At 43.7% G+C, this 26625-nt stretch overlaps 1 protein-coding gene across 8 annotated transcripts in view; it reads left to right on the forward strand.

Annotated features, from left to right (window-relative positions):
- LOC147238699 (calcium/calmodulin-dependent protein kinase type II delta 1 chain) overlaps nucleotides 1-26625 on the forward strand; it is a 75645-nt gene that overhangs the window by 44930 nt on the left and 4090 nt on the right. For 2 of the 8 annotated variants that reach the window (XM_086197753.1, XM_086197754.1), the window contains exons 7-16: nucleotides 17-119; nucleotides 1917-2000; nucleotides 3677-3771; nucleotides 6218-6340; nucleotides 6520-6603; nucleotides 7166-7208; nucleotides 10250-10287; nucleotides 15877-15936; nucleotides 18909-18953; nucleotides 21378-21426. In XM_086197753.1, the coding sequence (XP_086053879.1) occupies nucleotides 17-119; nucleotides 1917-2000; nucleotides 3677-3771; nucleotides 6218-6340; nucleotides 6520-6603; nucleotides 7166-7208; nucleotides 10250-10287; nucleotides 15877-15936; nucleotides 18909-18953; nucleotides 21378-21426 (724 nt within the window). The other 6 variants (XM_086197756.1, XM_086197757.1, XM_086197758.1 and 3 more) reach the window with 4 other exon arrangements.

Here is a 26625-nt window from a genome sequence, read left to right on the forward strand (position 1 = left end):
TTTTTTTGACTCCAAGCCAGAGAACCTGCTTTTGGCCAGCAAGTTGAAGGGAGCAGCAGTTAAACTGGCAGACTTTGGCTTGGCCATTGAAGTGCAGGGAGACCAGCAGGCCTGGTTTGGTGAGTTCCCAAGACCAGACTATCTGCTGACATTACGGCATGATTTAAAGAGTCGTGTTTTCAGGGTGTTCATTTAATGCAAAACAGGTCAATCCCATCATCACACTTGGTAATGTTTGCATATTTCATACCAACAGATGTGAGGTCCAGTCCATATTAAAATTGTGATCACCCCTTAAACCTAAAAGGCATATCCAGGTATTTTTTTTTAATCGTCCAGTCGTGTTAAATGGAAGATTGCTGATTCATACACCCAGGAAGAGAGGGATCGCATCGCGTACAGGCAGCAAGCATGAGGACAGAGACGTTGAGTTAGTGGCAAATAAGAACACCACGATGCAAATAAAAAAAAGGAGCGATGTAAATCAAAAAAACAAAAAAAAAGCTACAGTGGAAGCCATTCAAGTCTGTAATTGGTCCAGGTAACCAGGGGCCATAATTGTTGATGGACAGGCAGATGAAACGTTGCTTTCAGAAAACTGTTAGGAAGGTCCCATTGTGCCTTTACTTTTAAATGTGCTTAATTTATACAGTCTATCATTTAGAGTCCGGTTTGAGATGAAGCTAATTATGCTTGCACAAAACAGCACGAATGCTGCTGATCAGCCATCCCTCCAAGGCTGCTAATATGCGTCAAAGCTAGCACCGCTAATGCACCTCACCAGTCCTTGTTAATGGCAGCTCTTGCGAGAGGTGTAAAACTAGAACGAAAGCACAGATGGGTTGATATTTAGCAGAGGATTTGGTTCCATTTTACACAGTGGAGAATAGGCGACCCAAATTAAACTCTTAAATTTCCATCAAAAGTTAATGGGGGATGCAGTTGTCTTTAGAAAAACGGTCGCTGTTCGTCCATTTGATCCCTGATAAAGAAGAAGCCCTCTCCTCGGTGTTCATAGCGTGAAGCCGCTCGAGGTTTTTGACCTGGTTGTTGCGGACCAAGCGGCTGTTAACTGTCAGAAACTACAGATAACAAGCAATCAAGCTCACCATATAACCCTAGCTACGTCAGCTCCGTGAAGTTGTGGATTTATCTAATGGAACGTTAGCAAGTTAACTTCACGTTAGCTAAGTTTACACACTGCTATAAACGTGAGAATTAAATCACGTCACAGGAACAAAGCCATCACGCACGATGTCATCTGTGAATGGAATTTCTGCCCATTAGATTAACTGAAGATGACACGATCCTTTGCCGCTTTATGTCAATAACGATGTCTTTTTTTATTATTATTTTGAGAGATTCTATTCGCAGAAATTCCATATACTAGTAAAGTTACCTAAGGTTACCTGCCATGTGGAGTGCGTACAGGTGTGCAGTTCTGCTGCCTGTTCACTCACAGTGACCTACATGGATGAGGTGCTCCACTGCTATAGGCGCTCTTGTCAATTAGGAGGTGGACTGATTTCAGGCTCAGTTCTTCTCCAGTTCCCAGTAGAGAAGAGAACTAGACGTTCACGCCACACCGACCACCATCTGGAGCCGGTTCTCTTTCCCTTCTGGCGAGCCGCTAATCGCATGACGTCTCATTTCCCAGGGGGTTCAACTGTGCTCTGAGGTGTTTAGAAAGTAGGCTTGTGTGTTTCTCCCGTGTCAAGCCGAACTGCAAACCCTTAAAAGGATGTTAACCTGGACTTATGGACGTCTTATAAAAGTCTGAAATGACACTGTTCGTGTGTGCATTTGAGTGTGTGAAAGTGATCTAAGCCACTTTCAGGCACACAAACGGTATGTGCAGCTGTGTTCTGAAGACAGGCTAATGTAAGTGTGTGTGTGTGTGTGTGTGTGTTTATCAGGGTTTGCTGGGACCCCTGGGTACCTGTCTCCAGAGGTGCTGAGGAAAGACCCCTATGGGAAACCTGTTGACATGTGGGCCTGTGGTAAGACTGTCTGTAAGATTGTGTGTGATAGACGATATAAAACACTGGAGAGACTGTTTTTATCGTTTCTATTTGCTTCCCCCAAACCCGTCAAAGCAGACGACCGTCCCCACTGAGCCTGGATCTGCTCCACGTTCCTGCCTGTAAAAAAGCCTTTTCATCGCAGCTGTCGCAAAATGCGCTTCCTCATGGAAAATTGTTAACTGCGAATTAAACCGAATTGACTTGACTTCTACTCCTTCGTGCACAGTTGTGTCCACAAAAGAGGTCAAAGGGCACCCTGCCACCGCTCATTTGAGGGTAGCTTTTCAGAGGAACCTGCACACTCTGTCCAGTTATGGTTGAGCCAGTGAAAAAGTTAGAAGTGCACCTGAAACATGTTGGAAATCTGAGAAGTTTCCTCAGATTTTTGATTGAGATATTGAAGCATTTTTCAGATTAAAAGCATCACTCTGCCCTTTCGGTCCATCGGCCCTGTTTGAGCAATCTCTGGTGCCACGCAGTTGGCGCTATACGCGCTGTGCGTTTGGGGCTCGTGAAGCCTGGTTCGGGTTTATTGAGGGCGTTTGATCAGACCACAAAAAAACGGTGCACAGTTCAAAGAGGCAATCATTAGACACCTCCTTATTCACAGCGTGTTCTGGGCGCGTCACCTCTCAGACCAATCAGAGTGCCTGGTGCCATTCCCATCACAACTCGGGAGAAGTGAGCGCTTCTTACCTGGAGGAACGGACCTCCTGGCGCATGAGCACGTCTTACGTGCATATTTGTTTTTATTTTTGTGGTTGACTTTATGAGGATTGTCTTAATTTCAGTTGTCTCAATATTTTTCACATTGTACCTCTAATGTCTGATTAGATATTCTTCAGACTCAACTAACGGTTGAGGGTGTACTGGCATTATGATGTGACTGTATTATCATTTTAAGATGTCAATAATATCGCTCATCACTGTAAATTCGAAGACAATTTATTGTCCAATAAAAATGTGTTATTGCCACAGGCCTTTCAACAGTTGCTTTGTAATACTAACCTTAATGTCCACATATTTATGATGTAACGCTACATAGCAGCCACATTGAAACCCACCGTCAACGTCTGTCAATGTGAAACATCTGCAAGAAGAGTTTATTCCACGGTGACTCATTAGTGAGACAAACAATGACAAAGCAGAAACCGTTAAGTTTGATGGTTATTTAACCGAAACAGAAAGCGAATTACAAATGTGTGAGCGAGTCAGCGGTCGCTGATACTCGACAATGAGACCGCACACGCGCTTTCTAAAACACACACACACACGCGCTGGTTTACACACACCTGTGGTGAGTCACAGCGTCCACAGAAACAATAGTCGGGCCTCCTGCCAAATAGAAGCCTTTCATCTTTTCTAGGCTGCAAGCCAGCCAATTAGAAACCGCGCTCTTTGGTAACACCAGAGCGCGTGCGTGCACGCACACACACACACACACACACACACACACACACGCTGATCTTTTTTAAGACGCCACATGATTATTCATTATTTATTTCAGTCTTCTGCGGGATTTGATATTTGAGTCATCAACTATGATACTTTTACTTTTTTAAATGTATGTGAGCTGTCACTTTTAAATAGTCTGTTGAGGTAACTGACCACGATGAGTGTGTGTGTGTGTGTGTGTGTGTGTGTGTGTGTAGGTGTGATACTGTACATCCTACTGGTGGGATATCCTCCATTCTGGGACGAGGACCAACACAGACTCTACCAGCAGATTAAAGCTGGAGCCTATGACGTGAGATTTCCACTGACACACACACACACACACACACACACACGCATGAGCAGCAGTCACATTTTAGGTGTGTCTCTTATATCTGTCATTAAGGAGAGAGGTGCAGCACACCAGAGCATCTGCATGTGTAAACATTCCACCAGATGGGTGGGCCGAGGAAGGGGGGGTGGATGGAAATGTTTCAGAGGTATGACGTGGTCATGAGGGAAAGTTTGCCAAGAAGAATTTAGGAAGTCTTATGGAGCATTTGTGGTCAGTGGATAGTCCGCGAGACCCCAGTATGAATTTACATGAAAACCATTTTCGGTTTATCATAGACAGAAGATTTTCATTTCTTTAAATTTTTTTTCAAAATTTCCAGGTTTTTTTTGGTGCCGTTTGATGAAATTTAGGAAATAAAGTAGCTTGTTAAGGTTAATGCAAACCTCATAATGAGTTTAGAATCCAAACACATGATAGAAAGTCCTCCTTCCTGCTGTTTCTCTGTATGAAAAACTTTCCGGCAGAAAACCCTGAATACTTCTGTCCAATTTATTGGAAAGTTTTGCAGTGTTGGAGATGTTCGCATTGGAGTTGGGTTGAATTCCCTGACTTTGTCGGCACACAGAAACGATGAAGAATGGAACATGAAGGAGCTGCGGTTGTTTAGTTGAGATTGGTCACAAATATGAACGCCAGTGAACGCGGATCCTCGCTAAAACACACTGAATATTATACACACGCTCAGATGAAAGCACAACCTGACATTCACATTCGACAAATCCGCTCATCGTATCAATTTGTAAAAATAAAAAAAAAGATAAACAAATTAGCTTCAGTTGACTTTACTTTATCAGGATCCGGAGTAGTCATGGTCCTTAGCAACAGCTACTCCTCCTGAGGTCCACCCAAAATACATCCAGTACAGAAAACATGTAATAACGAAGAAGCAGTAACAAAAATCATCCAAAAAAAAGAATTAACTATGGGACGTTTTTACAACTCTGACTCGGATGACCTGGATGGCCATCAGCGACTCAATTACTGGGAAGCTGGCTCATATCAAAGCAAAGCAACCGCAGCCATAAACTCCAGGTGATTTCACCCTCCTAAAACCCGGGGTGCAATGTACGCCAGTATGGAGTCACAGGAACACATATATTCCAGTATATGCTTCTACCGATTGAAACAAGATAAAAACTACCATTGGCATCAAGAAAAATAAAATTTGCAATGGAATATTTCATGGCAACATTATTTGCAATAATACCATCTCAACATAATTTTAACTACATTGACCTTCAGTCGTGTTTTTGGTAAGCGACTATATTATTAGCACACCACTGTACTAACGTATAATTTAAATCTAAGTGCATTGTGTTATTCAATTTTATCGTAACTGTAGATGTGGACTTCCCTAATCTTTTTAGTAAACTATATAATAAATTATGCATTTCTGTAATTTCGGGTTTAAACCAAGGGCATGGAATTTAAGAACCTGACCAGGTATCTGATGCCGACACACAAAACATGTTCAAACTTCATGGATATGACAGAGTTGGAATAATTGTTGTAAAAAAAAAAAGAAGTACCAAATGTATAGCTGGGTATCAGTTACTATTTGTAAAAACGCCACATTCATCGATCTTCTGTATGGCAGACGAGTCAACAATGAATACCCAGCGTGGGAATGAAAGGCATGATTTTTGTCAAAATGAGTCCAGCAGCAACAGCAAACAGCTGTTAAAACACTAAATACTGTCCTGTATCCAACTTTGCAGTTGTCCTCGAGGACATCCTGCGTGAGGGTTTCTGTGTCTGTCCGGAAAAATATTAAAGTTAAAAGATACTGCTGCAAAAAATGAAAAATAAAAAAAATCAAACTCTGCCTTCGTCAGAGCAGCCGTGACCCGTTGACTCGCCTGAGAGCAACATTCCCTCAAAATGTTTTTTTTTTTTTTTTTATTTTCTTATGAAATAGATTATCATTGATTTTATGATTTATGGACGTATGAAAGTGGGATTCAGTGCACAAAAAGACATTTTGGAGTTTCTCTCATAACTGTGCTGTTTCCATGGAGACACAGGTCTTTATGTCGGTTAGCAAAATGAACCACTGTCCAAAAAATATGGCAGCAGCTGAAAACCGACCAGAAAAACTGCTTGTTCACTGGCTATGGAATATCCAGTAGTGTTAGTTGTACTGGTTTATTCCTGAATAAAACTGCCAGTGTGATGATAAATTGAGAATTATTGTTAGCTGGGTGCAGAAACCCAGGTCTATGGTAACACATCGTGAAGACACGGTGAAGATTTAGCTGTTAAAGCCTGCAGAGAGAGTTCGTCCAATTTGGCGTAGCTGGGATTTCTTGTGTTACTTCTGTGGGGAATAAATGGGTTTAATTTTTGGTAGAACTCTATAAATCCTTTCTTTCTTTCTTTCTTTTTTTTTGTTCTCCTGGGGCAGTTCCCATCTCCAGAGTGGGACACGGTGACCCCAGAGGCCAAAGACCTGATTAACAAAATGTTGACCATCAATCCGGCCAAGAGAGTCACTGCCACAGACGCCCTGAAACACCCCTGGATCTGCGTAAGTGTCCCACGCACCAATCCGGTCATCACTACTGTACTGTTGTCAAAATGTGTAAACACTTTCTCTCTCTCTCTCTCTCTCTCTCTCTCTCTCTCTCTCTCTCTCTCTCTCTCTCTCTCTCTCTCTCTCTCTCTCTCTCTCTCTCTCTCTCTCTCTTTCCCTCTCTCTGTTCACAGCAACGCTCCACTGTGGCGTCCATGATGCACAGACAGGAGACCGTTGAGTGCCTGAAGAAGTTTAACGCCAGAAGGAAACTCAAGGTCAGTGCCAACATGAGCCAGTGAACAAAGCAGACCACCTCCTCCGAAGAAATGCACATCCAACACACTGGACAGAAACCCACAAACTTTTGTGTGAAATGGTACAATCCGCAATCATTCTGGGTCAAATGACCACAGCGGTCCGAAGCATGTCTTCAGTGACAGAAACGTGTTCCACCGGTGGGCGTAATTTTCAACACAGCACTGTTATGCTAACGGTGCATGCTAAGTAGCTTCAAGCAACTTTGCCGGCCTGCTGAGAGTGAATGAAGCCCCAGAACAAGGTGACACGCGTGACTGACAGGAGCACCGACCGATAATACAAAGGAGACACATTTTTAGAAAAAGGCAAATTTTTATATTGATGATAAGGTGGGAATACTGCCTTCTTCACACATAGAAGCCGTCTTCGACAATCCTGCCGCATGTTCAACTGCTCTCTTCACGTCCAATCAGACAGTGGATATATTTTGTGTTAATTCTGGTTCAATTCGGTCAAAATGCTAAAATATACCAGTCCTGGAGATTTTTAACCCAGTCGTCTGCTCCTCTTTGTTCCCAGGGTGCTATCCTGACCACCATGCTCGCCACTCGCAACTTCTCAGGTAGGACTGATCGAGTTACGATGCAGGACAGAAATGCCAGGAATATTGATAGTGTCGGGACGGCATCATTTGCTGACAGGAATACTGTTATTTAATGACATTTTTAGAGAGGGGATATTGGATCGTGTGTTGATACCGCGTTATTCACGGATGACACTGATGGCAGCGATCCAGATTCCTTTACCTAGTTAGCAGTGGACCATAACATGAAACATTTACCCAATGATTGATTTACTCAGTTTACCCTCCTCCAACCCTAGCCTTTCTGCCGGAGCGAGTTTGATCTGAACAGTCCGCCGACTCCCGACACACATGATGTACCCTATCCAGCGGGATTTAAAAAAACACACACAGGAAAACATATTGACAACACTTGCGCACAAAGGAGAGATGAGAAAAACTTCACCTTTGAGTTCCAAGTTCAGGGTACGTCAAACATTTTGGAAGGTGGCCAACTGGGGAGATACTGAGACGCGGGAGCTCCTCAGCCTCCGCGCAGAGGCTGTCATTCACCGGAACATTTCAGGAATCTGGGAAAGTCTGGCCGGGAGGAGGATGAAATGGGGTTTCCCCCGCAACAAGGTGGAGGTTATTTATAAACCAAAGACTTTGGACACGCCTAGCATAACGTGTGACGTGTTATCAGGATGTGCCACTAGACTACGCCTCCTGTTGCCGGCCACGGCCCCCTGGAGAGAAACTACGGCTCACGTTCACATTATCTGTCAGGCCAAAAAGCTGGATACTCCGCTTCAGCAATTAAAGGTCTTTGAGTCTGAAAATGGCTAATAATACCTGTGCAAAAAACAACTTTCTATGATATTTGTGTTTTGATCATATATTTGTATTTTAATCATACAAATTTGGGAAAAGTCCATCGCTTATTATTGTTTTAGCATTAAAAAAAAAACAAAAACGAAGAAACTAATCTTGATTTACCGGGCTGATATGAAGATCAGCCATTGGACTGATCGCAACGTATTTAAAAAAAAGACTAATGTAAAAAAATGACAGCAGCAATTTTTTTTCCTGATTTCTTGGCCTTTGGAAGCTCAATCAATTCCATCTGTCCTCGTTTTTAAGCTTCTGGTAACTGCCGCTGAAGAAGCTCACAGATCAATGCAGTCTCGTTGGTGAACCCGGCTTCAAAGGGCAAAACACTTAAACCGAGTTTTACAGTATTGATTGTATTTCGTCATGACAAAAGAGAAGCCGGCTTTTACAGTTTTTTATGCTATTTACACTGATTTATTTTTGTGACATGTAAACTTAAGGGTGTTCTAAGCAGTGTGCTCTTCTTTTTGTCCTCCGCTCCTCTCTGATGTGCCGACTGTCTGGTGTGGAAGGTAAGAGCCCCAGCTTGAGGTCAGAGACGTGTCACGTCTGCTGAGGATGTATGACAGTAGATGAATAAAGACCCAAATTAAACAGAAATGACATGAGCACAGAAGCCCTGCACAGAAATGGCTGATGGCCTCGTCTGCATATACGGACCATAAAGAGACAGAGGCGTTAGATGGACACGCCCGCGTATTCACTTAAAAAGTCGTCGCTGCTGCTTTGAGCTGTTAGAACACGGCAGCTGTAAAACTGACAAAGCACCGAGCGATCGTTATTTTTTCTCACAATCCTACTCTTTACAAGACAGCTTTGCCCACTGCAAAGCCTCCATCACATATTGACCATGTAGTCAACTTGATATCTACTCACCCTCACTGCTGCAGAGAATGCTTGAACCCTCAAATTCTTAACAGCAACGCAGCAGCAGCAGCAGCGGGGACACGAGGAGTCAGAGATGAGGGTTCTGAATTCTGTTCATCTTTGGAATCAGATCAGCATTCTGGCAAATGCGCTGGCCTACCTCGTGAACCCCAAAGCTGCCACCACCAAATTTTGCGGGCTCACCCAATCTGAGTGCCAGGGATCGGGGATGAGGTTTGTTCTTCACCCGCAAAAATGACAATGTTTTACACAGAACATCCCACCTGGGTTATAACGCCAGGTGGATTTCAAACATCACTTCTGAATGCTCTGCGAGAAATACAGGTGTGTATTGAGTTGGGTCCTGTGTAAATAGGACTGGATTTGCAATTCGCAAAAAAAAAAGAAAAGAAAAAAAAAAGTAATCAATTCATCTGCCTGTGCCCAGTACAACTGGAAAGAAAGAGACAGTCAGCTCTGTAACTCCATCCAGCAGCAACGAACCCTTACATGATATAAATATTTAAACTAAAGTGAGGCAGTGTGGCAGGAAACATGATAGAAACACATTTGTCTACCTGAAACATGCATGAGGTCAGTCATTTGTTTCGCACCGGGGTTCTGTTTGTGGACCAGAAGTTCCCAAAGTGTGTGACACAGATTCAAGAGTCACAAGATGATCTCTATAAATAAATAAAGATTTTTTGAAGAAAAAAAAAAAATAGTTGAAAAGCCTTTATTGTTTCTGAAGGTAAAATGAGTTCTATAACTACTGGAAACAAAACAACAACAACAACAACAAAAAAGGCAGTCGAAATTTAATCAGTCGCAATTTGCTGCGCAACTTTTGTCATTACAAGTCTGATGCCTTTACTTTCGGGCTTCTGAGTTGAAAAGTGTGGGGACCCCGAATACATAGAAAATAGCCTAAACACTCTAAAATTCTGAAGACGGAATCAATATGCAAAATACCGGTGTCCCTCTCCTTCTTCTTGCACGACAACTGAGATGCTGCTACTCATTCACTGACCTGAGCTTACATGTACAACAAATCCAACATCTTTTCTGTGTCTTAGGTTGAGAGTGTTTTAGGGAAAGAGATGCCGATCAGCTGCTGCAGTCTGATCGCATGTGTCTAATTGCAGGTTCCGCACTAATTATCCTCACTTGATTTGCATGTCTCTTTTCTGCGTCCAATTCTTGCAGCTTTGAGGTTGCCAGCCTTGAATAGACTCAGTAATGTGTGTGTGTGTGCGCGCGCGCGCGTGTGTGTGTGTGTGTGTGTGCGCGCGCACGCTGTCCGCTGTGTTTCCTGACAGTATCTTTTGTCTCAACAGCAGCCAAGAGCCTCCTTAACAAAAAGCCGGATGGTGTCAAAGTAAGTTCATCCTCCCTGTCACTGTTAACAACATTTTCATTCCTCTCTCTCTGTCTCTCTCTCTCTTATGCACACACACACATACAGACACACACACTGTGCTTTGACAGGTTTGGCTTAACTTTGAAGCGATTGTCGAATGGTGCAACATTGCCAGTAAACTCGGCACCGATGAATAAACGCAGAACCTCCAGCAGCCTGGATAAAGTCTCTGTCTGTCCTTCGTGGGTGTGATGGAGGTTTCCAGGAATTATCCTCATCCGAACTTTCAATCTGTGTGAGGAGGAGGCGCATCTGCTTGTCTTGGAAACTAATAAGTGATGATAAAATAACAAGTCGACGATGAGAGTTATCCTTCGTCTCTGCTATTATCTTCTCTTTTTTCACAGACTGGAGATCATTACACATTGTGCATCTTAACAGCTTTAATAGAGTGCAGGAATGAGGTACTTTAATAGTCCAACTGGAATTTTGGGTCTCATAGATTCCATTGACCAGAAGCCCATGGGTTTGGTATATTGATTTTGGGATACTTCAGAAAACCAGCTCGCTGGTGATCAAAAGCTGATGTGATTTTTTTTTGTTGGGCATTGTCATCTTCACTAACGAACACCGCCTTTATGATTTTTGAAGCCCAAACGCAATGAACTACACAGCTAATTTTAGGGTATGCAGTATCTACACCACAGACACATGACTTCAACGTCACGACGACAAAAGCTGTAGGTTTCTTTGGTTTTCACTGCAATGTTGTTTAATGTCCTCGACAACCTCTGTAGTTTCCTTTGGCCTCTTATTAGCAAGTGCCATTTTTAAGATTCAGCAACAATTAAAAATTGGGTAGTGTGGTATTTACGGGCATATTTCATCATCAAACGGAGGGTTAAAATATTTTCAGCCTGTATTTGACACAGAACTTAGGCCTTTAACCAAAACCCCATCTACGTGGAGGAAAGGGAACTGGACTTTCAACAGTGCTAACATATTTCTGGGTTTTAGTATTCTGGTGACATTGTACAGTACCATCAAATTAGTCACTCAAATGCAGTAGAATGCTACTATGATCCGTTATTTTGGTTAAAAGACACGACAAGTGCACAAAAATGACAACATAGCAAAGTTAGCTTGCATTCGTTGGACGTTGAAGCTCGGAAAGCGTGAAGATGTTCCGTTGTACACAGATTCTGTTTTCTATTGAAGAGTTGATCTCTCTTGTGCTCTGGGTGCTCCGCAGAAAAGGAAGGTGGATGGTACAGAACCTTTAAGGGTGAGCTTGCTGATAAATAAGAGGTGACATCTGTTGTAGTTGGTAGTGAGCGGTAGAAGCCCCTTGAATGTAATCATCCCTCAGTGCCACTAGAGGAAAGGGAGGCACTGCATGACTGAGAGAAACATATCATGTTGAGACATTAAAAAAACGGCAGTAGCATTTTATATACGGTATATATATATATATATATACACACAATATATAAAAGCATGTAAGTGAGTATTGGGGTACACTTCTTGTCAAACTCGATTTTGACAGGTCTAACCTTTAGTTGATGAGAATGAGAAGTGAAGTGTCCACGTCACGAGTAGGCGGCACCTTCGAGCCTCCCCTTTCCCCGCGGTTTTCCCTGCTCCTTTCCCTGCTCCTTTCCCTGCTCCTTTCCCCGCTCCTTGGGTGTTTTTTTTTCTGATCCCAATGAGGTACGGCTACGTCATGATAGGCGGTTCTTGATATCATCCCCACACTTTACCCACCTTTCCCAGGCTTTTCCCTGCCCCCTCTCCTCTCTGCCTTATTTGGGGTTAGAACCAATGAGAAGTGTGTGAAGGCGATAAGAATAAATGTGTCTGAGAAGTGGATAAAACCAAGGTGTTTCTTGGCACTTTCTAAACCGTTGGATGGAGAAGAGGCCTTCGTCTTCGGGATGTTAAAGCCGCACAGGTACATTTTAGGAGAAACAGAGTCTTTGTGACTAACTTTTGAAACCATTCTACGCGTGGGTGAGAGTATCCAAGTTGAGAGGACCCTTCCTTTTAAATTTGGCTCGCTCTACCCCCTACCCCTATATAACCCGTTTGTATACATGGACGTCATTCAATATCAACCAGCCAGCGATAGCTCCTCACCGCTGTTGTGCGTAGTGAACGTCAAAGGCGATTAGGTGTGGTGAGTCTCAAGTACAATACGGTACATTACCCGCCGTATCAAAAAATTACATCGAAATCATCCACATTGAGATTAAAACAGACTGCGAAAGGTTTGTGGAATTTGTTTATGGGAAACGATAGTCAAGCTGGGCTTCAGACCCGTTCGATGCCACTTCAGAAGGATGGCTACATTACGTCTCGGCTGAGGTCCTCATTGTTTCGTCGGCTATTCCGAAGGTCAAGTAGGAGGCGCTGTACCCGGTTTTTATGGCGCACCGATGACGGATTTCGCCACGGCGAAACCTCATCTTAAAACAGCTGCCACCAACAACGCTGCCGCCGCAGTCAAATGAGTGGTAGGAAAACTGACAGAACAGAGGAATCATACGGGAGCCAGAGGTGTATGGTCTTATCCCACAGGATGAGGAAGCACTCACTGGGTGACCAGATTTCTTCCTCTAAAAAAAATGCAGGGAGTCCAAAAAAGCAAATCAGTCAAGGGTGGCGGCGCTAAGAGAAGGAATCTGCACAGAGCTCCGATATATTTTAATTTGTTTCATCACCCAGGTTTGGGGGGAAAAAAAGTCTCTTTTACATCAGACGTCGGCCCGAATGCACCCTAGTAGAACTGGATCTATTTTCCGCTCCTATGATGTAATTATCCATTGAGGATAAAAAATATCGAGAATGTCAACCTCTCTCAGCGCTGAGCGGCAACTCTCCCACTGAATTCTTCATTCCCAGAGACGGTGAAAAGTATCTGGATCTGACGCTCCGCTCCATCTCCAAGTGAAAATTACGGAGAAGGACCGAACCAATATCCCTGCCGTTATTCTGGGGGATAGACCAATTTCACAGTCCAGACTCTGCTCAACTATTCTGAAGATATGTTAAAGAGTCAATTTAGCGCTGGTCTATTTCACAAAGACACAGCAGATGCTATGGACTCTGTCATTACTGCTACTGGACCGAATAAAGGTTTAAATCAGCGAGCCGTATTCACGGGCGAGTCAAAGAATTCAACCTGTTGGGCCCAAACCTAAATACATGATTCTGGGTGTGGTTCGCCATGATGCCTTCACAGGCAGGAGGGACCTGTGGAGTACCTGGCCCTCTGTCAGGATGGTGGACAGATTCAGTCAGAGAGTTTTACCACATGTTTACTCAAAGATTTACCTCTGAGTGTTGGTTGTGGGGATTTTAACAAGGGGTATGCTCTGTTTGCTGTCACCTCGAGCCGACCGAGGACACCGATACCTTGTCTCCCGTTTCCAGCGGAAATTTGAGGCTGGAGATGAGATTCTACGCCTGTTACGATTCCACTCTGGAGATTAAGTCTCAAAGACAGGTGCTGGTGGATTATTATTAACAGATAAATGGATAATCTTCAGCTGGAACTCACACAGCGCCTGGAAAAAAAATCAGGGGAGCCATGGGCGATGATATCTTTACGTTTCCAAGGTGATGCTGAGTACGGAGGTTGTAATAAGACGGTGGAAATGGGAGGGAGCCTACTTGTGATGCGGCAAAATTTCATTGGTGGGGGTGGGCTCGAAAGTACCGCCTACTCGTGACGTGGCAACTTCTCATTGGATGGCCTCAGGTCAACTGGAGGTCAGCCCTGTCAAAATTGAGTTTTACAAAAAGTGTATCCCCATACTCTCTCATGTACATATTAAGTTAATCGATCATTAATAATTCGTGATATAAATGTTTAGTCAAAATAAAATAAAAATGCATAATTGAATGTTTGCAATATTCACACATAGGCTTGACTTTACATTCATGTTTAAAAACCTATATATACATGGCTACACGTACACCTGGCACAGGACTACTGCTTTTTCTTTTTCAATTTATCTTACCTAACCAACAGGAAATATGTCTTCCACCTTGGCTTGATTAATTTACATGAACAATTATTGACCCGCCATTGACATGACCTGAATGTACAGTACAATTTATATCTAGTCTGAACCAGCTAATGCTTGATGTCACCCTCCGCACCTTTAGGGGGCAGAAATGCACCAGAAATGAGGGTTTTTTCCTCCCTTTGTAGAAAGAAGCAACAAAACGCTGTCGCAGTCAGTTTACCCTCCGACTCTCACCTACGGTCATGAGGTTTGGGAGGTACGAACAGTCAAAATGAGCTTCCTTTGTAGGATGGCTGTCCCAGGCATCTGCTCCCTCACGCTACAGTGACTCACAGTGTCCATGTGAAGAACTGTGGAGAGACTTAGTCACTCACATACTGTAACTCTGCCCTGAACAGGACGTGAAAACCACCAACATACTTTGAAACTGGAAGATTAGCTACAGGTTAAGCCAGGAGTCATACAGTGTCTCCCCAGCCAAGAAAGAATATTAGAAAAACTGCAGTCTGTGGTTTGGTTTTATTTTCTTTTTTCAGGAATGGAACCTCTGTCCCAAAAATCCAAATAGTTGCTATCAGTCCTGCCCTGCTCCTTGTACATTAGACTGAGAGACACAGCTTAGCTCCCTGTGAGGTGCAGTTTGTGATCAAATACATGCAGACAACATAGAGTATAATCCCTGGTGGCTGTTTGAGTAATAAACATGTCCAACTACCCTGGAATGTTTATATAGTTCCTTCTCCAGAGAGATTTATGTTTTCGACAGGAGTCCGGTACGACCCTGATGTTCAAAAAAGGCAAAATTACTGTGTTTTTCCAACTTTAACTTGACTTTGAAGACATATGTAAAAACCTAACAGGCACACGCTTCAACTTGCCCCGGATTCACCTGCTGCTCTGGAAATGTCGCTTAGGTCCCGATGCAGTGTTTAAGCCAGAAGTCAAACAAAGAAGACCCAAAGGGGGGTATCGTCATGGTGAAGAAACGAGCTTTTTGCTTGCTTAGCTCGAGGAGTTTCTCTTTTATCAGTCTTTGGATTTAAGGCCGACATTTGGCATTGATGCTGCTGGTTAACTCGTTGGATTTGCAATGCCAAAATTGAAGCTGAAAAAGCTTGATCCCAACCAGCTGTGAGTGGATGTGCGCTACCTTCCATTTCTGACGCAGACATACTCCTATCAATAGATGGATTCTTCCTTAGTTCTTGTACACCGGGACAATGATCGTAGTCCAATTAATTGAGCTGACCGAACTGTCACTATAGCAGTGACTGCAACTGTGTATTTAAACCCAGTGAAAGAGACAGAGGCAAGGGAGAGGGTGAACAGACACTTTTACCTGATGTAGCGTTCCCGTAGCAGGCGGTTGGTTGACTTCAGACTGACCGCCATCCAGCACGAGCAGCAGGAAGGCTTTGGTTTATTGATTTGCCTGTACACGGTCTACCTCTGAGAGTGTCAGGTGGTGAACACTCTTGACAGAAACTCCTCCTCCACAGTCGCTGGTTGAAGACCAGCTCTTGGACACTAAGCCCTGTCCTGTCTGTCTACCTGTCTGTCCACTCTGTCCCTCCAGATCAACAACAAGGCCAATGTGGTCACCAGCCCCAAAGAGCCTGTCCCCACTCCTTCTCTGGTACACTGTTTGCCTGCCTGCCGCTTGCCTGCCTGCCTGCCTGCCTGCCTGTCTGTCTTTCTGTCTAACCATCTTTGTACTTTCAGCCACATCTCTGATGGTCAACTCCATGCTTCTCTTACATTATATCTGTTCCATAAAGCCAAAGAACCACAAATTATCTCCAGTGGTTGTGTAACATGAGCTGTCACGTGCACCTCTGGAGCGCTTTATTGCACCGCCACAGCGCTGGACATGACTGCATCTTCCTTTGTTGTTGATTACGGCTGTAATGGCGACCTCTGGGCCATTCCATGCCAACCGTGGCTCAGTCACTGCTGCCACCAGTTCCAAGCCTTTGTTGGAAACTGGATCCTGGCTTGTTTGAGACTGAGATGCAAAGTTGGAGGAGTTGGATTTACTACTAGCAATCTTTTTCAATTGTAATCAGCATAGATGCAAACTTTTTGGAGGCGTCTCCTATGGTCCATTGTCTCATAAGCCAGAGCAGAAGACAAGGACGCGTCTCCCCTCTGTGCTGCAGTAGGAAGCTGAGACCCATCCTGGTTACTTTAGCACAATGAATGATAGAGGGTGTTAGCACAGCTCAATCAAAATGTATCAAATAGACTTACCTCCAAAATGGTCTTTTTTCTTCAATAATGTGATGATGTTCATGCGTGAAATGGAATAACAATTTAATATGAAGAGACATTGTAATTTTCATTTTTGTCATAGCCAGAACAACTTTCCTGACTGGGTGCAGTGATTTGAAGCAACACCTCAAAAGCTCTGTTGTAACTTGGGTCAACTAAACCGAGTGTTTATTGACGACGAGAGGAAAAACTGTTTGTAGTCATGGCCGACTTTGTACGAGAGGGTGAGGATTAATGACAAACTGACACCCTGAACTTGATCTAGTTGATGCTAACACCTCCCAGTGACTACCATTCACGGTGTTGAGCTAACTAGCATGGGTCCCTGCTCCCTAATGCGGTGCAGGAGAGAATGGTAAATGTATCTTGTCTGACTGTGGGATGATGTACAATAAGAATCCCTCAGGTCAGATATATTGCGAGGGAATCTTACCTTACACTTAACACTCAGATGCTGGGTAAGGTCCACAAGAGACATATATCAACATTTACCCAAATGGCAAAATCAGAGATCATCGCTCCACACGCTTCAACTAAAACATCTCAACTTTGAGTGTAACTGACTTCATCATTATTATTCTGAGATGTTTTGCTGAAGCCCGATCCAGTAGTTTGCTTCTGTTTTGTTTGTTTGTTTTTCACCGTGCCTGCGGGTGACGTAGTGCTGCAGATGCACACAACATAGATTGTGCCAAAACGACATTTTAATCTGAAAACATATACTCATGTACTCACACGCTACTTTGTTAAGTTCCTAGTGAGAGCAGCCACTTCCTGGAATCCAGTTACAAGAGTAATCGTGGCGCATTTGATAAAACACGCATGGCTACGCTGCAACTAAGCTGCTGAGTAGACACTCATGAAGAAAACTATGTAACAACAAGGCAGAGACGCTCCTGTTTAAATATGCATATAATAGGTTGTTAATTAGTCTCAGACCGGTATCTAATGTTGTGCTCAGTCCAAAACTGAGGGAAAATTTTCACAAATGGAAATTAATTTACATCATATTTCAAAACATGTTACAATTTCTACTCCAATTGAGTATTTTATTGTATTTTGTGTCATGAAAGACCTCAGATTCTCTGGACATCATCAAGGTTGATTCCCAGCTGGCTGCAGATGGAAATTACAAAAAAAAAGTATATCTATCTATCTGTCTATCTGTCTATCTATCTATCTGTCTATCTGTCTATCTATCTATCTATCTATCTGTCTGTCTGTCTATCTGTCTATCTATCTATCTGTCTATCTGTCTATCTATAATGGTATGTCAGTCAACTTACAGGAATGTAAATAATATGAACATACAATTTTCAAATAATTATTTAACCTTTATCATATTATTTCAGGTGAATTTTGTCTTTTACCTGCACCGTTGTGTAAGTTCTGTGGATGAATTTTTTTTTTTTTAAATTTAATTGTTGTCTTTGGCACCTTTAAGAAAATATCCTACTGATCCAGATCCTACACAAAAATCACACAGTTACTCTAATTTTAATTAAAAAACCGATAAAGATGTAAAAAGCAATCTTCCCTCTCATATTATAAGTCATCCTGCAGTAGCAATCTGTCAGAATAATTACAATTTGACCTTTTTTTTTTTTTTTTTCAAAATCAAGCAGCCCTTGTGAATATTGACACCTAATGAGACTCCTGTCTATATAAACAGTGAGGACCCATCCAAGGCAGCAACTTTATCTCTAAACTGGCTCCGTGTGCAACTTCTGAAACCTTTGATACCTGAAATAACTCCTCCCACTTTGCTCCATCCCAGTATCTGGCCATGACCACAGTCAAATTATCTGGAAGAGGACAAGGGCCCATGTGGCTTCCAGAAAACATGGTCACAATGAGTGTTCAACTACAGATCACCCATCCCCGCCCCATGGGGTTTTAGTCAAAGTTCATGTTACACAGCACAGCGAGACACTGTGAATTCAGCACTCCTGTCGTTGACATCCACCATGGCAAGTTTAATGATTCCTTTCATCTCTTTAGCTGTGTGCGGGTTTGAATAATTCAGAGTATCGTGTGTGTGTGTGTGTGTGTGTGTGTGTGTGTGTAATTGGTCATGTGACCAAGGCAGATCAGCTGGCATCACGACTGTGTGTGGTTGAGTGTTATCGTTTGTTTTAAGGGAACAACTTTCCTCACCATGAAACCTTCCATCGCTAGAGATTCTCTCTCTAAAGACTTCTTGTTTTCACCCGAATATCTGTCACGCTGTTCCTTTCTCCCTTGACCACTTGTTTTTTTCCCCTTTCTCAAACTATGTGCTAACTCACTGTGGTTCTACACCAACTTCTCTTCCTACTGTTGGTCCTCTTGGATCAGGAGCCCCAAACCACTGTCATTCACAACCCCGCTGATGGAAACAAGGTATAGAGCTGAGCTACTGTGACGTGTATTCTGCTGGTGACGTGTACGCCATGTAGAACCAAGCCTGGGTGTCGCTTCTGACCAGCGTTGGTGTGCTTTGAATATTCTGACGCCTCAGCAAGAGAGTCTGGATGCGTTCAGTATTGCATGTTAATATTGCAGACGTTGAACGGACAGTACCAGTCGAAAGGACACCCGCAAACTTTATGAGTATTGTCATCAAGACATTTATGACAAAATACAGCCATGATAAAGTGGACTTCATTTTCTACTTTCATTGGGAATGCGATTAGTGCACTTTTCTACTGAATCACCATATAAAATGTTTTTTTTGTGTGTGTGTATTTGCAGATTGCAAATCAAATAGGTACATAGTACCTTGTCCTGTGTCGGCCTGTGTACATACGCAAGTGTGCTCAGGCACAGAGAGATCTGACTGTTACGTGAAAGCTGACTGGTGGAGGAGGGACCCCCAAACAAATAGGCATCAATTTCACTGTTCGATATGCTAATTTCAAACCTTTAACTCAGAAACAGTTGGATCAAAAGGTCATTGGTGACATATTTCAGAGAGGTGTGTCCGCACCTTTGACTGGTACTGTCGATCTCAGACGTGGAAGTTCTTGGGACGCGTTCAACTCTTGTGTTTGCAACTGTTCTTGATATTTATGCAGTTCCTTTACCCCACCTGGTGCAGTGCTGAGTCTGTGCCATTTTCACGCTACGTTTTAAGGAGCATGCGCTGCCGTTCTCTATGTAACCTCATGTGAGAGAAGGATTACGCATGCTGCTGGAACGCAATTAGACGCATCAAATATGGAGGGCGGATAAGCTGTTTCAAGCTGTATCCCTCTCTGATTCGCCGGGACCCCATTGTGCGTGACGAAGTGCAAATGTATGGATGTATGTGATCCTTGATAATCCATAAAACGACACATGCATGCCGGTGTCGTTGGCTTGGTGCGGTTACATGACGGTGCAGTGTGTGTGCAAAGTGATGTGTAGAACAAATGTACAAACTGGATGTTCCGTTGTTTGTTTTTGTCAGATATGTACAATGAGAGGGCCGCTCTCCTGAAAATGGCGGCAACAGAATACTACTGTTGACCGTCAGAGTTCTAATAAAGATCTTTCACATCGAATTCAGCGGTGAGATCAATTGTGATTTAAAAAAAGAAAAGAAAAAAGGAGACTGCAGATGTGTGTGTTTATATATTTTCAGTAACTTGTAAGCACCACAAAGTCACAATAGCGCCTAGAGGGCATTCCTTGAGTTTTTATTCTAGAACTGCAGTGATGAGAGACCAAAAAGACGTCTTACTAAAATGACTACAACAAATATACTCGAATATAAGCCACATAAAGGCGTGGGGACTGTCTGGCTCTGACCAGTCATTGAGGAAGTAAAGAAAACAAAGAAAACATTCCAGTTATTTATCCATGTAAAACAAGAGGTATTACTGGCCTAACTAGTATCATCAGCTGCCGGTAGCTTGGTTCGGATATGTAGATGTAACCGCAACTGCGTGCTGACTATGTTCCCAAATTTAAGTCGTTTTTGTCAGTTTCATTCCAAATCAGTGCGTAACACTTGTATTAGTGTGTATACCTGCAGGATGTTGTTACTTGTAACGGTAAATGAGCAACAACAACAACAACAAAAACATCCCCTGAATAGTCGCCCTCCTCGTTTGAGAAAAAACAAAAGAAAAGGAAAGGAGTTTACAACCAAGTTACATTAATTACCACAAGCAAACTTTTAAAATACTTGTTTTCTGAATGGAGTTTGGTTCAGTGCGTCGGCTAAAGCCCGTTTGTTTTTTGGGATTCAACTGCTGGGGAATTCTGAAGTGACATTTCAGATTTAGAGGTGAGGTGGTACGAGGGAGCCATCTGTTGTAGGTATCTTCACCCTCAGTACGCGTGGGTCAGCGCATCGTCTGTACAGAAAGCGGACAAAGGTCATTTTGTCGCTCATTAAACTACTGAGGGTAAAATATTGCAGGAAAAAAAACTGTTTTATCAACCAAATAAGTTCCCAACCCCGCCCCCCAAAAAAACCCTAAAACCTTGTCATCTACGTGTAAGTATGCCATATTTTTCACCAGTTAACTTTCACTGTCAGGAAGCTGACTAACACTGGCCCACATCTACTCAAGGTCAGACCCCTGCTACTGATGACTGCCTCGTCACATTAAATGCTGGATTTGCAGCACAGCGTTCCGTGAATTTTGCTCATGAGCATTACTCCTGTTCTTCAGTGTTAGGGAACTCTTATTTTGGTCGTGTCAGCCCCGCTGGACCTAACGTGCTGCGCGGATGACAACAAACAGACCTCAGGCGGGGCTACCTCCGCCCTCAGCTTGTTTGTGCGTTTATGTCAGGCTGGTTGTCCTCACTATCCCTTTACTTGTCGTTCGGCAGGAGTCCAGCGAAAGTGCCAACACCACCATTGAAGATGAGGACGTCAGAGGTAGGCCGGCCTGACTAACTCCCTCACGTCTCATTAAACCTTTACAGTTGAAGGTCACCTTTCTCTTTCCTGCTTTGCGAGACTGTCTTACGTAATTCTTTGACTTTGGCTAACCGTGATGTTCTGAAGGACTTTCTCGGTAGCGCCTCTGCTTCTCTTCATTGCACGAATGTGTTTTACAGTATGGTGTGTTATTTATTGTCTTTTGGTTCTCACATCTGTCACTTTTCATTGTTCATTGTTGTTCATGTTGTCATATTGAGCTACACAGGGCTGCGAGAGGAGGTATTTTTGTAGTCCAACAAGAAGTTAGCTTGGTAGGGATGTTTTTTTTTTTTGTTTTTTTGTTTGTAGTCCAGTAGAATTTAAGCATCTCCCGCAGGATTGTTCATTAGGTTTTTTGCTGAAAAATCGGCCCTGCGTTGAAGAAAAGCTGATGAAACCGAGACACGTTCTGTTCGGTGAGATCGTCTTCACCAATGAACACCGCTTACGTGATTTCTTGAAGTGTAACTGCAATGCTAAGCTAACATTAAGCTACGCAGGAATTACACCACAGACGCGTACGCTAAGGTTCGTGTTTTTGTTCTCTCGAGGGCATTTCTTGTTTGTGATTGTGTCTGCACGTCGGACCGTTCTTTGAGTGGCCTTTTGCATAGCATTTGTAACATTTAAAAACAAAAACAGAATTTTCGTCAATAGGACCGAGGCCCGTCACATCCGTACCTCTCCCTGTAACGTGTGTTTGTTGCGCCAGCACCCCGCCTCCATACTTGTAGTACATACAGACCCATTAAGGGCCTTTCTAATGGCTTCTATTGTGCTTTTGCTTGAGGGGTCGTCATTCCTCTCTGCTCCAGTGACCTGATTGAGCCGAGCTTTGAAATCACTGCTCTACTTTTGTGGTGCTTGGCAGTGTTTCCAGAGAAGGCTTCTCCTTCTGCTACTCGATACCGTACTACAGCTGGATGACACAGCTGTTGGCCTGTCCGTCGTTCGTGAGCCCTGTCCCAACTCCTGTCCTCAGAGCCTCTCATAGAAATACCTCAGAAATTGAGTTTTAGGTATTTGATCACGGCATCTTTGGGGATTCCTGCAGCGATCACCAATCAAACAGTGGAGGTGAAGCGTGACAGTGGGTGTTTGATATTTTCCGGACGAGCGCGGTAGGCGGATGTTTGGTCGGTTGGTTGCAACTTGTTCGATCCGGTAAAGTTGGCATTTTTGTTTGCTCACCTGAAAATTGGAGGCGGCTGTTTATTTGGTGGTGAGGAGGTGTAAGTTCTGGCAAAGGAGATTTACCAGTATTAAACCATAACTCACTGTTTGAAAGTGACGATCTGAATTTATAAGCGTGGACATGGCGGGGCTGTTAAATTAAAGTGCCCTCTAGTGGTCACAAGAAGTATAACCAGAGCTAAGTGCGGAAGGAGATGACGCTGCCATCTTTATCCTGCAAGATTCTGCGTGGTGTTTCTCAACCACTGTCCTGTGGCCCGAGGGTGGGTTATGAGTGCCCTCTAGTTGGCTGTGCAATACTACGAGGTTGAAGCCACCACTTTTACAAGGAAGTGTTGTTTTTGGAGGCATATTCATCTAAAAATACGATGAGGAAACATTCATGTTCAAACCGTATAATGCAGAGAAAAATAGCAGAATAATTTGGATTTAATTGATTGAGAAAAACTATACTATGAGGCGCAGTTTACAAGAGCACATGCTTCCCATTAAAAATTAAATAAAAAGGTTTTTAAACGGTATCTGTTCAGACGAAGGTATCACACATAATAACACATCTGTCTTTTACAAATCTGCCGGGTTTTATTGTGGAAGGTGAGATCTACAGCGTCATAACTTAAAGCCAAGCGTCGCTAACAAAACCTCGGTATTTAACATGCTGAGATAAATTCAGTTCTATTCATGAGGTGAACAAAGGCTCGAGTTTCACCTCCCATCCAGGTCACCTTATCTGACCAGTAGGGAATCACTAGCTTTTGACCCGCGTTGGACATTCATCACAAATTTGTCCCTCCATCCTTTTGGACTTTTTAGGAAGGAAAGCTCCATCCTCACATCTGTACTGAAATGTAGATTTTTGGTCCACCAGTTGCTCGGAGAGCTTTAGCACACATTTATTCCAAACTACTCCGGAGGCAAGTGGAGGGAGCCCCAGCAGGCTTTCAGAAAGTCTAAAGTATGTCACGGGTTTTTCCCCCTTAGATCAACAGTCTATCCTTGGTTTGATTTGATTTTCTCAAGCAGGTGGGCTCCCCCTTTGACGCTTTATCCCTGCACATTTTATTTCATCTGTCCAAACTATTTGTTCTCGGCGGGTGGAAAACTTGAAAGGCTTCGAACAAATTGTCATTTTCCTGCATTTAATGTTTCCATTTTCTCCATTTCATTCATGCTGCGTTACCGAGCCGAGCTACATTCCATCATCCTCATCACCCGCCACCGCTTTCTCCCCCCCGGTTCCCCATCTCAGCCCCCTCCCCCTCCTCCAGCCCCAAAATCTACCACCTGAAGCACTTAGACCAGTCCGTATCTCAGCTGCCTTCTTCCTTCTCTTCCTCCTCCTCCTCCTCATCTTCCTCCATCTCCTCCTCCTGCTGGTACTCTCCCAGTAACTGGCCCAGTGGGGAGGAGTTTTGCCAGTATGTCCTCTGGGCACTGGTCACTGCCTACCTGCTCCTCCTCTTCTCGTCTTTCCTTCTAGTTTTGTTCTCTGACCATTCCCCGACATGTCACTTCAGCCCACGACACTCCTGCACACAGAGCCCCGTTCCCCAGCAGGGGCGGTGCCTGGCCAGTCCGGGCCCCAACAACTCCCAGTGTAAGTTTTCAGAGCCAGCGACAAGGCAAACATCCTTTGTTTTTAATGGCGAGAGTTAAAAGTAAAATATGACGAGCCAAATTGCAAAAAGCGTGACCTGGATGAACGTTTTGTCATATGACTTTTCTGCCCCCCCCCCCCCCCCCCACATCAAGAAACGTGTCGGTTATCGGGAATCAGCGAATCAAACATGAGCAACAAAAATGAAGCGCTGCAACGAATAATCAGACGTTATTATCGTCGCCTGTCTGACTACGACTCCATTAACTCTACAGCCGTTGACCCCGCTGACATCGAACTCGCTTCGTGTGGCGCCGGAGCCCTGAGGAGGTTCAATGTTGAGTTTGAAGTTGGGGGTGTGAGAAACGACAGATTTGAAGTCAGAACCGAGAGATTAAAGTAAGAGACTAGTCGGCCACCCTTGGCCGGGCCGTTGGAACAACAGGCGCGGGGTTTGTGACATCACACATCGTTGGGAGAACATTCGCAGTCCGGCGCCAACAATGGACTATTCAAAGAATAAGGGGGATATCTGTTGTCACACTTTCACTTTTGTGGTGCCAAAGTATCCTTATTATACATTTATATAAATATATATACATTTATATACATATCTGACACAAAATATTATTCAGAGCGGAGCAACGGTGAGCATTAAACTTGTTTCCCTTCCAGTAACAAAGCAGGATTCATAAAGATTGTGAGGACTCACCGCGGACCACGCCTCATCTGCTGTGTCCCAGCTGCTGTCTTATAGCACCCCCTGCAGGCCAGATGCCATCACGACGCCACAAAGTCTCTTCAGTGGTGATCAAACGTGTGACTCCAAACCCTTTCGGTCTTGGACGCCTCATCGAAGACACGAGTGCAGTTTTCGTCTCTGCGATTGTTTCATTTCGAGGCTTTTAAAGGATGAAAGCATCTAGAATATTCCACAGTGCAGCACAACCCTCCCTGCTGATGGAGTAGTGGAGCAAACTCAGCCGTTTTAACCTTTGGGTTATTGACTACGACCCCGATGTCTGGCTTGCGTACTGTACTTGTTGCTCTAGTGTTAGACAGGAGACTCACGCAGTACTTGTATGCACGGTGAGGTAATTTTAGTCGTAGCAGCCAAAAACTGCTAACTCTCCAAAATGTGTCCTCAAACAACATGATAAATAATTTTTTTCTTATTCAAAGTCATGGTAACTTTACATGTTTATTGGTTCAGAAAAGTTATTTCATTATAAGTAAATACTTGTTGTTGTTATTATCGGCTTTTATGACTTTTAAGAGTCGAGATGATTTACCGTCAGACACGTTTTTGTACAGGCGACAATGTAAAGGCATTAAATTATGAATAGAAATCGTTTTATTATTGGTTACTACGTTTTGGTCTGAACTACGACGAACATAAAGAATAAAAAACAACACGTCATTGGCATTTATCACATTATCAACCTGTTATTGACGCGAGCGATGACGAGCAGCCATTCTCAGGACTGCAACACATGCACGTCGCCCTGATGGACTCACGGGGACACAAGGCAGCTGGTCAGGTGTCAGGGTGCAGCTGTGGATCATGTGATCAGCTGATGTTGCGTTAGCGGTTCGGACTCACTTACCCTCTGATGAAAGGGTCCCTGGACGAGACCCTCGGAGTTACAGATCAAATGAAATGTTGACTTGCACGCACGCGCTCTTGTGTGTGTGTGTGTGTGTGTGTGTGTGATGTGGAGTCGTTGTAGGGAACATGAAGTCTGCTATTTACACGCTAAAGTCCAACCTGAGAGCAAAAGGACGCTAACGGTACGTCAGCTGGACCAGCCTCGCTGCAGACGCAGCCAATCAGAGGACGGTTGCTAGTTTGTTTGTTCTTTAGGTTGGGGGTCTCTGTTCATCCTGCAGTAACTGTTGGATTCTGGAGCTGCCGGATTTGAAGAAACATGTTCGACCTCTCAGCCTTTGGAGTTTTTCTGGTCTTAGTGTCGTTGGAGAGCGTCAGTGGTCGTGTTAGCGTGCAGTCATCCGCGAACAACAGTGGGGTAGATGCTGACGGAGGTAAATAAGGGGTTTACAAGGTGTGAGTGTGTGTGTGTGTGTACCTGTTTTTGTCACCTATAGGAACCCTTTTCTGGTATAAACACTAACCTTATCAAGACCCCAAGTCCTCTTGGGGACCAGAGATCATTTATGACTCCCTGGTTAAAGTTAGGTTAGGGTTACAGTTAGGTATCAGTGGGTTAGGGTTAGGCTCTCCATGCTAACTCAATAGAATATCCTCAGAAGGAATAAGGATAGCGCTGTGTGTGTGTGTGTGTGTGTGTGTGTGTGTGCGTGTGTGTGTGTGTGTGTGTGTGCGCGTGTGCGTGTGTGTGTGT

The sequence above is a fragment of the Aulostomus chinensis genome, chromosome 24 (genome assembly GCF_037954235.1).
Source record: "Aulostomus chinensis isolate RoL2024-O1b breed Wild chromosome 24, RoL_Achi_v1.0, whole genome shotgun sequence".
NCBI lineage: Eukaryota > Metazoa > Chordata > Actinopteri > Syngnathiformes > Aulostomidae > Aulostomus > Aulostomus chinensis.